The 10,969-nt window shown below is 36.7% G+C and overlaps 1 protein-coding gene across 2 annotated transcripts; it reads left to right on the top strand.

The window, feature by feature from the left end:
- Nucleotides 1–379: 379 nt before the first annotated feature.
- Nucleotides 380–9,674, top strand: LOC103706761 (protein PHOTOSYSTEM I ASSEMBLY 2, chloroplastic). 2 transcript variants are annotated; one of them, XM_008790973.3, is made up of 5 exons: nt 380–540; nt 2,598–2,689; nt 6,466–6,649; nt 7,598–7,690; nt 9,181–9,674. In XM_008790973.3, exons 1-5 carry the CDS (start codon nt 447–449, stop codon nt 9,309–9,311), a joined length of 594 nt encoding a protein of 197 aa, XP_008789195.2. In that variant the 5' UTR covers nt 380–446; the 3' UTR covers nt 9,312–9,674. The 2 variants fall into 2 exon arrangements, with proteins under 2 accessions (XP_008789195.2, XP_008789194.2); XM_008790972.3 differs by having other exon boundaries at nt 2,589–2,689.
- Nucleotides 9,675–10,969: the final 1,295 nt, after the last annotated feature.

Here is a 10,969-nt window from a genome sequence, read left to right as displayed (position 1 = left end):
CACTAATTCAACAAGGCTCAGGCATGACACTCGTTTGGACAAGTTGCTGGTCTAATGCAATGTTGGATACGCTTGTTACTCAAAAGATGCTAGATCATGAATCCCACAAGAAATCGGTGGTTGATGTAATTGCGTAGATTTAGGTTACGCTGGCCCACTGTGAACTCATCCGAGGAATCACCAGAAAAAAACATCCGAGGAATATGAAGCAGTCTACATAATTCCTATTTTTGTTGGTGGGAGCTACACCAAATCTTATCTTAGACACGTGCCGGCGTGTTGGAGCGAAAGCAATCTATGCTGCTGTTTGGTGGAAAATAGCTAATCAGACGGGTTTTTGAATATCTCGTAGCTTTTGGATCAAGTCGCGACCCGTTACCTTCTTGTGGCTGACCGCCGGATGAGGAGGTGGGGGACGGAGACACAGAGAGAGAGAGAGAGTAGAAATGGGCAGCAGTTGCCCCGTCTTCCTCTCGTCTGCGCTCCCACCAGCCATCTCTCGCAGCACGCCCAACGGTAGAAGCAGCTCCAGAAGTAGAGGTTAGTTCGTTACTCTTCGCTACTACCGGATTTTTTTTCAGCCGCAAGGAATTTGAGTTTATGGAGCTTGCTCGATGCGTCATGACCGCTCCGTCGTACTAGTAGTTTCTTTTCCTTGTGATTTTTTTTGCGGTTTCTGTGCTCACTGGCTTTTCCAAGAGTTCTTAAATGATTTCTTTCTTTTTCTCTTTTTAGTAGTTTCTTTTGGTTCCCCATCTGAAGTTTTGTCGCACCTTCTTTGCAACCTCATGAATGAAAAATTTTCTATGATAAGATACAAATAATGAATCAACAAGGAGGACTTCACATTCGTTGGGTGATTGGTGGATTGAGATGCGCACAATTGATTCTTCCATGTTGAGCCTCTTGTTTATGAAACGTCTCGCATGTAGCATTCCTTGCACAATCAACCATTCTTCACTGATCGAGTCTTGGGTTTGATGAGAGAGATGGGTTCAATTGCCTGGATTAAGAGGACTTCATGCCATATTCTGCATGCAACACAGTGTGAAGGTGCTTATTTTGAATTTTTCCTTGAAACAACTTATCTAGATGATAAATCCTATAAGGATTTTATCAAAACAAGAGGTGATTGAGTATTTGCTTGCATGGATATGAGGGGACATTGAGAAACAAGATGAATTTAGGCACATAAGATAAGTACAAATAATGTAGTGCATGTGGGCACATGATATACTAGGAATGAAAGTCAAAATGGAACGTGCGAAACAAATCTATGACCATCACCAAATATATAAACGGTTGTTGAGAATTTGATATGATGGTCAGTTCATAAGCAGTGGAGATCTTAGTTGCTCTTAACAAGGCCATGACCTTGGATGCATCTTAAATGGTTAAAAAAGGATTTAGGGAGATAATATAACTTAGGTAGAAATGACAATAAATTGAAAAATCTTTATTTTGCAATGAATTTATTTTTCAGTAGGCACGAACAAGTTATAAACCATCTCTAAATATTTGAGATTAAGCATGCTGTGCATATTCGAATGTGTGTTTGGTATTATATTCTGAATATAAAGAAGTGTGGAGTCATGTTTTGCTTGGAGGATCTTTTTTCTGAAGGAGGGAAGATTCTTCAAGTACTATGATGTTGTACAATAGAGAAGCTTAGGAACACATTGCAGATACAAGTGTCTTGTGGTGAATCTGTTACAGTAGGAAGAATTGTCCTAGATTGGAGAATTGTAGGAATTTAACCCAAAAAGGATGAAGTGGTGGAGAAACTGATATTTTGGTATGTGACTGTGCAATTAAGCCTTGATAAGGTCCTTGGGTTTATATTGAAGAATTGAGAAGGAGGAGAGAAAGACATATGGTTGCTTAGATAAAATTGATGGGAAAGTTTTGAAAAAGCATTAAAAACCCATGTGCCTTGCGGTAGAAGCTAAACATAAGGATGGAATCGAATCTTAATTCTAAATGCTGGGAATACAGCTAGTTGGGTCGTAGTTACGTCTATAAGTGCTTTTGCCTCTATGCTTATGCATGGGGTAGTTTAAAGTTTAAACACTGTAATTTGGAAATTTTATCCTTGATGGCTGCAAACTATTTTACATATGAAGGCTGCAAATATAAATAAGAGAACTTTTCCTAGTATTTCTTAATAATATACTAAAATGATCAAAACATGGTATTCTTGTAAATTTGAGATTCATTGCTAACTGCAAGTCAAGGCATTGAGGCTGTTTTTATTCTTATCAATTCAAGGGCGTCTGTTATCTGCTGGTGTTTGTTAATGCATGTCTAGAACTTGAAAGTTAGTGGGTTCTCAAAGCCCTTGCGTTAAGATGCCTTGCAAATTTCTATCATAGAATCTATAATTTCTGGATTCTCCTTAGGTGTTCAAATATTTAAAACTGCTTGGTATAGTCTTTCTACTTTTGGTTTCATCAACTCTCAAGAAAATATTTTGTTTATTTCTTCCTTGAATAGCTGTTTTCCATACATGTCTTATAGTAATAACTATGTTAGCAAAACAATCTTTAATTGGTCTGATGTGCTTTATCCTGTTGGTACGCTAATGCTAGCCATATCAGTGTCAGCTGGACATTGTGACAGCTCCAATTTGGAAGATGACAGCAGGAAGCAGAGCAACTCTGAGTGTTCGTCAAACACAGAAAACCTGAAGGTTGCATATGATGTATTTTTGTGCTTTTTCAAATTCCTTAACAATGGCTGTTTTTCATCTTATTTGTCTTTGCCTTTTCTCTGCATCTGTCCTATTTGAAAATATCACTGTATGTGCATTTGCGTAGATACTTCTGAAATATGCAAAATTTGGTCGATATTTCTCCTTTCTTACAAAAGCAAATTTATGATCAGCAGGAGAAATAGCAATCAGTGTTCATGTTTGTGATGCTTGAATCTAATTTAGATATTGGAAAGTGTGTCTTCGGCTGAATAATCATTTGTAATTTTATATTTATTTTTTTTCTTCAACCAATGGGTGATGAACCTAGGCTTTCTAAGGTGACATTTTCATATTTGAGATACTACTTGAAGCAATATACTTCTTGCAGCATGTTGTATATTTGAAAGTGAAAGCCAGTTATTGGGTTAATATGCACTAGGATTAAATTTGGACCCTTTTTGATCAGTAACCTGCCATGTGCAAACAAAAGTTTTTATTTACTTGTCAGTCATGGTATGCTGTACCGGTCGGTACCGAGCGTATCGTACCTGTACCGATAGGTACCGGTATCTGTACGCCAATGTCGGTACGCCTGGCATACCGCATAGCATACCGTACCGACACTCGGAACACCTATACTAGTGTGGCACCGGTATGGGGTTCGGTACTAGTACGGCGAATCTTGCTTGTCACCGTGCTAGATTTACATGCTTTGTGTCATATTTAATAATATCTTGGACTCTGATTAGGAATCTTAAATGTACTAAATATACATGATGATGACAACAAGCACAAACATGATTGAAACTTGCGAAATCTCCTTAAAATCAGATTCTAAGTGAACTCTCCAGGCCTAATCTGTACTATGTTCAGGGAAATTACTGCACTCTCTGAATCCTTAGAGAGCGGTTGCTGGCCTTTTAGAGAATCATGTCCCAAGGAGCTGGCTCCTGCATGAATTTATTAAAGGAGATCCCTCGGAGGCTTACAATTATGAGTATGATAGCAGTATGAGAAACCAAATTAAAATAATTAGAATGTTGCGGCCTCACTGGTTCTGTTACTTAAAAGCTGATTACTATGATGAGAGTCTTCAACCATATCAAGTCACCTGTGGTGTGAGCTATAACAAAATACTTACCTTTGGCAATATATCTAGCAACCACATCACTTCAGCTATCTGTATACTTATGAATGTGCATCAAGCAACTGAAGTAAGTTTCCAATTAGAGAACCATTTAAATGGCATCTTAGTGTCCATTAAATGTGTTGAGCATACTTTTTGCTGAAGATTCTACGTTCTGAAGAACTCATAAGGTACCATGCGTGGTATAAGGCTGCATCAAGATGTATAGCATTAGATGATTTTCAGATCAGCAAGCTATGTCGATCACAAATGCAAGGTTGGGTTTTGTGACTGCCATATAAATGCATTCACTGAAAGTTTTCAATGTCTTTCTCAAATCATTCTGAATTTCTCCTTGATCACTTTAGCTTTATAGTCATATCAATTGGCAGGTATGCTAGAGTCCTAGGTGGTTGATTGACTTTGCTGCCATTTGTTATATCTTATATTTATAATTTAGAGAACAAATCAATCATACTTACATTGAGGTATATCAATAACTATCTAGGACCATTTAACTTCATCTTCAGGATTGTCTTTCTGTGGAAATGTTACTTACAAGGTAGCAAACATCTTTTCTTCAACTCCCTTTTTCATTATTACCTCTGCTATGCATATAAACTACCTATATGAAAAGCTGGTTCAGGAGATGGTAATGTTGAGACTGAACACAAATGAACCAGGGACGACAACTACCCTCAAAAATCATTTTGAAACATGTATGGGTGATTGTTTCAACTAGAAAATCAACCTTTCAAGCATATAGACTTTGCTGAACATTCTGAATGCTTGTTAGAACTAAAGCAGTTACATCTAATACCTTTTCCACTTCTGTGACATATCTGGATGTTATGTTCATCTAAGTCTTCAGCACCAAAAAGTTCAATTGAACTTACACACCAAAAAAATGAACCTCCAATGCTGTAATAATCACAACCATTCTCCATTTGGAGGAGGTTCCAGGTTGTGGTGCATCCCCAAGTACTTTGCCCTGGCTAATTTACTTTGGGTGGGTTCCCCTCCCTTTTGCTCAGAAAAATCAAAACTGGCAATCAGAGATAGGCAACAGAAGAAAGATGATTAGAGATATTATTTGTTATTAATTTTTATATTGTATAACTGGAAATGTTTAAATATATTATTCGTTAAATTTTTTCAAGATAAACATCCAGACTCCAAAATTAGATCGAGGATACAGGAAATTCGACATTCCAAAGTTCCTTTAATATCTACATCTTTTATCGAGTTCCAGAAACAACAAAAACCCCTTCTAGTATCATTTTGGTGGGTTAACTTATTACTTGAAAGGTCCAACAACTCCAACTCTTCACCCATCTTTAGAAGCTGCAATTTGATAAGTGCCCAAGTGTCTACATGCATCCAACTCATCACACATTTTCTGAAACGGATTCTCTTACCTGGATGAAGAACTTTGGGTAGCAGAATTATTTCCATGCAATCATATCTAATAGAAGAAAATGAAGAGGCTGAAGAGAAGATAAAGTGAAAGAGAAGTTGAAGGGTATCGCATATAATTTGACATAAAAATAATCATCCCTCTAGTTAGTTAAGTACATAATGTGTTCTAAGTATATAGAACAAGTTTCATTGATGGAAGCTTTAACAAACAATATGCTCAATTTTATTTCTAATGTAGAAATTTAGTTGAAGAGTCCACCATGGAATGCTCAACTTGTTCTATGAACTTGTCCATGCTCCAATCTTAGACAATTCTGAGCTTGACTGCCTACTGCTGTTGCAATCACTTCCTAGAATCTTGATGGAAATGATTTGTCCTTCTTTGACATTATCATGCTGCTTTTAATGTAAGAACCTTTAAATTGTTTTTTTTTTTTTTTACATTTGTCTTTTCTATTACAAGATCGGTCGATTGAATTTGGTTACTTTCTATAAGTATTACATGGATTAATGCTGTAGATTATTAGTAATATTATTTGGCTGGAAAAATTCTGAAGAGCTAACTTAAATGTTTGCAACTTTGCTCGTTTTTATTTATATCACTTGTCTTGACCATAATATACTTACAATGGGTATATCTGGATCTAACAATTCTGTGTACAACATGCCCAAATCTATGAATTTTCTTGTCTTTTTGAAATAAGTTTTCATTAGTCAATTTCCAGTTTCTTCGCACCTCAAATTCATCTGCAGTGGGTATTAGCCATTTGTTATGTTATCAAGGTTAATGAACATAAGTGTATGTATAAACAATTTTGATGGGATATGGAGTGATTATACTTTTGGTGGCTTATGGTGTACCAACTTCTTTTGGAAGTTATAAACTGTAGCATCTGAGAAGGAGCAACTTTCTAACATACAGATTATTTCATTACTATGTGAAATTGTGAATGCAGTTGCAATACTTTAACATGTTATGAGGAAATTAAATTACATGAGTTCAATATGTGCAGTTCTGATTTAAATTTCACTGATTATACCCAGAGACAAAGCAGGTGTTATGGGTCAAATACCAATTAAACAGCAAATGCATGCAAACAAAATGGGCATTTCACATTAGGGATGCTAGAAGATGTATTATTTCTGTTACATGTCTTTCAAGAACTGCATCATTCTAAAGCTTTACGAAACAATTTTTGCATTAATAATGTCCTGCTTTCTTATGCAGAGGAATCGCCTTCTGCCTTCAAGGCGTAAATGTCTTGCATGTTTGTGTGCAAATCTAGCATTATTAAATGCTTCAGTGTTCTCTATTTGTCCGCCTAATGGAATCGCCTTGGACATGGTGGATGGGTCGTCTGGGAAAGAAAAAGCCGTTTGCCGGAATTGTGGGGGCACTGGTGCTATAATATGTAAGGAATCTGCTCCTTTATTTTTTTTCCTTTCTTATTTATGGTTTTTGTCAGGATTCTGTTTGATTTTGATTCAGTTATTATGCAACAAACTAGTTAAGACTCACGTAAGCAGTTCATTTATTTCTAATGACTGTAAGCCCTTCTGCATATCAGAGCCAATTGTGACATGAGTGTTCTGCATATCAACTCTTGGATTAGCATTTTAGAAGCAAGCTCTTAGAGAGAAATGGAAAAAAATAATATTAGAAAAGGATCCTGTATATATTCTTTATCATTGAGAATTGAAATAGCAATCATGTTGTTGTGAGGAAATGATGTCTTCCGGCAATGAGTCATGAATGTTCATGTGATGGACATGGAAATCCATCAAGGTGATTGCATCGGAAGACAAGGATGTTATTCATGAATACTTATGCATAAAAAACGTGCTTAGAGAGTTTAAAGAATTTTTCCCAAGGCATGATGTGATTCTGGAGTTGAATTTATCATTTTGGAATACTGAGACTGTAAAAATATACAATCCTTTAAGCTTTAATATCCACAGCTGCATCAATCCATGTGCACAACCCTTGAGGTTTTTCTTGGACCCGAATCTCGAACAACTATGAGGCAAAGGGATGCTTCGCTGCAGTAGGGATCTAGTGCTTTAGATCAAACTTTTTCCTCTCTCTTCCTCTCTTTTTTCATGGAGAAGAACCTGTAGGTGCCGTACTTCTCTTTAACTCTTCTATGTGATTTAACAATTTTCCACCCTTTTTTGCTGCTCCTATGTGCAAGGCCAGCCACTAGTTGGATGCCCAACTAGCATCATAGTTGGACTAGGACACTATTTTGGTTTCGGATGAATATTCCAAATATAATGAAGTGGGCTTGATTTGGAAAATGTAGCTCTTGACACGCTTATAGAACTTTTTCTGATGATACAGTTCACTTGCTTTGATTCAGGTGACATGTGTGGTGGCACAGGTAAGTGGAAAGCTCTCAACAGAAAGCGAGCAAAAGATGTTTATGAGTTTACTGAGTGCCCAAACTGTTATGGTATGTCTTTGCTACTGCATTTATATGATTTGTTCCATGTGTTACTGCATTTTCCTCTTTTTTTTTTGTTTTAATAAGGAAATGACTTTCCTAGCCACAGTTACAACTTACAACTGCTAGATCAGAGTGGTAGATAAGTCAGAATACAATATAGTCCAATCCAGTCCATGTTGCTACACTCTATGTTGCTACACTCCCTACACAATTCTCTAGTGAGTGAACTGGCAACATAAAGCCTTAAGAATCCTCAATTAAAGCGCTAGTCCCTCCAAGAGACCTGCTCAACCCATGTAGGCTGCTCACAAGTGTGAGGAAGTCACTTCCAACTTCCAAGTATCACATCACGAAGGCCTAGGTCATCAGGTTTATGTAATCTTTTCCTCACAGTCCAAGTTTCTGAGACCAACTGGCTGGCGGTAGGTATCCCCTAGCTCCTCCAGCAATAAACAACCACCAATCAGATATAACAATTAAACCAGGCCCACCTTGGATTGTCGGCATGACTAGATCTGTCAGTTTGTTCAGCTTAACCCAGCCAACATTTTGCTTGCAAGAATGTTGGTTGTTTATGCAGCATCAGGTGGTTGTCTATGACCATGAAGAAAAGAAAGGGAAAAAGAAAAATTCTATGGTTATTAATGCATCAAATCTCATAAAACATACCAATAGTTGTTGTCTACATGGCTACAGAATGATACTGAGCATGTGCCTTGAACATGAGGAACAGCATGGATGGCTGTGATATTATTTAAGATCAAGATATTTAACTTTATATCAGATGATAAAGGTAATCCTACTTTTGGTTGGAACACTTCTATTATTTCTATCTTATAAAGAAGGAAGATAGATCTAAGAAAGGTGGGTGCACTCAAGGATCATATTTCTAAAAATAACCTTAGTTGAATGTCCAATCGGTTGGATGTCTGCTGAGAATATGTTTTATTATGAGAGTTTAATCATAATTATTTTAAAGAAAATGTTAGGATGTTCCATTCTACTGAAGCACTGCATAAAACATAGCTTTCATCCTTATCCTATGTGGATGGATTGGCATTGCAGACCAAGGTTTGATCCATCAAAGTATCCATTTGTTAGAAAAGATAAATTTCTGAGGTTTTTCTTAGATAAATCTGAAAGGCTATGGAGTGCTTTTGGTTTTACTTCTGTGGAAACCTTTCTTAAGGGTATGAGTCTCTTTTATGTTATTTATCTGCTACATAGATGAGTATCTAGTACCATCTATGGAGAGTAGAATTTATGTAACTGTAAAGTAAATTCTATTTATTCAAACATTCAAATCTAGGACTGTTATTTTCTTCAAGGCATTCAACATTTTAACTTACCTGCTTCATTTGGATCATACAATTCAAGTATGACTAGTGAGCTTGGCCACTATTACTAATAAGTAACAATGACCAAGCCATTGTGGTGTTTAATATTTCAATAATTCAAGGATGAACTTGACACATGTGTATCTTATGATGGTGTAGGTCGCGGAAAGCTGGTATGTCCAGTGTGTCTAGGGACAGGTTTGCCCAATAATAAGGGGATGCTCCGAAGACCTGATGCACGAAAATTACTGGACAAGATGTACAACGGCAGGCTCTTGCCCAACTCTTAATATTTTCTGAACTGCTTCATGCTTGCCATCTGAAATGAATTTCCACTACATCAAGAAAGGACTATGAGGCCAACAGCTTGAAATCTCATCCCCAGTATACAATCAAATGCAATGGTTGGTTATCATACAATAGTACTCGAGTTTTGACACCAGTGATGCTAACAGATGTTTCATACATTGTCTGTAAATTTTACATCATCGTCTGCAACTGAGTGGACAATTAGATGCTTCAATAAGCTTATTTTTGTTCTTTGCTGAAGATTTTTTTTATGTTATTCTTTCTGGACTATGTATGGTATGGGCATGTATTATGTATAGCCCTTTCTAATAGAACATGGCATGATTCATCTTTTGAAGGCTAAAGGAACATTTTTTTTTGAGATAATATATGAGTTTACATGTTTCTCAGAGAAGAAATATGAGTACCTACCATAAACTATTAAGCCAGACTTTTTTTACAGGCAAATGAACATCATTTAAGTGTACAGGTAATGAGGCTTCAGATCATGATTCCTTCTTAATAGCACTGGCCGGCCCTGACCCTCCCATTCAACTGAAGGAACAAAGCAAAGGAGGCAAAAAATAGATGAGGCTTAAGTTTTTACTCCTACTTTTCCGTAATCATATGCTAAAGGTGGTGGAGAAATATAGGAAAATGCTATTGGCAGTGATGGTCTGCCAAACGAAGAGATTGACAAAGGAAACAAACCCCTAAAGTATAATTTCCACTTAGAAGATCAAGAAGGGAGCATACAACTTAAAAAATAAACTCCACCTCGGGAGTGCAAGTCCACAAGACCTTTCGAGAGGCAAATCCGTAAAGATAAATTTGTTGGATGAAGGTCATGCATGAAAGAATGAGTTCCTGAATGGTGATCCAGATGAGTTAGTGGAGCTTCCAATAGGGAGAATCATTGAATACTATTTGCAAGCTTGAGAAGGATTAGTAATGAAAGGAGAGTCAAATACAAGACATGGTTGTGTTCTCTATTTTATCCAGAAGGAAATAAACTGCACAAACAAACTAGGTCTAGGAGGAGGACCTGAGGTCCTGAACAAGACCATCTAAGGCCGAAACAAAGTGATCGTGATACGTCACGTTCTCATGCGGGAACAATGAGAACCCAATGCTTGAACGAGCAAATAATGGAGCCAAGGACGTTGCGTGAATGGCCTATTATTATGGTTTATTAGTTTCCTTACCTCTAATTGCCATCCAAACAATATATTTTAAACATTATTTTTTTTCCAAAAAAATAAACAATATTTCATTCAAGAATTCAAGTTTCGACAAAGGTACCAACTCCAATACCAAAACAGGGTCATCCTGTCATTGTCTAGTATCTTGTTCGGTATATCTTGGAGCATCTCTTAATCTAATGCTTGAACAATGAGAACCCAATGCTTGAATGAGCAAATAATGGAGCCAAGGAGGGTGCATGCATGGCCTATTATTATGGTTTATTAGTTTGCTTATCTCTAATTACCATCCAAACAATATATTTAAAAAAATTATTTTTTAAAAAAAAATTAATGATATTTTATTTAAAAACTCAAGTTTCAACAAAGATACTATCTTCAATATCTACTGTCATTGTCTTAATATCTCGTTCGGCATAGTTTGGAGCATTTCTTAATCCAATTATCGGGACGAAACG

This window comes from Phoenix dactylifera, unplaced genomic scaffold (genome assembly GCF_009389715.1).
Source record: "Phoenix dactylifera cultivar Barhee BC4 unplaced genomic scaffold, palm_55x_up_171113_PBpolish2nd_filt_p 000873F, whole genome shotgun sequence".
In the NCBI taxonomy this organism is placed as follows: Eukaryota; Viridiplantae; Streptophyta; class Magnoliopsida; order Arecales; family Arecaceae; genus Phoenix; species Phoenix dactylifera.
The sequence above is the reverse complement of the archived record's forward strand: the minus strand, read 5'-3'. Positions and strand labels throughout refer to the sequence as shown.

Coding starts and splice junctions, on each gene's coding strand:
- LOC103706761 (XM_008790972.3), top strand. CDS start 447: ATGGGCAGCAGTTGCCCCGTCTTCCTCTCGTCTGCGCTCCCACCAGCC. Junction 541..2,588: donor AAGCAGCTCCAGAAGTAGAG/GTTAGTTCGTTA, acceptor CGCTAATGCTAG/CCATATCAGTGTCAGCTGGA. Junction 6,650..7,597: donor GGGCACTGGTGCTATAATAT/GTAAGGAATCTG, acceptor GCTTTGATTCAG/GTGACATGTGTGGTGGCACA.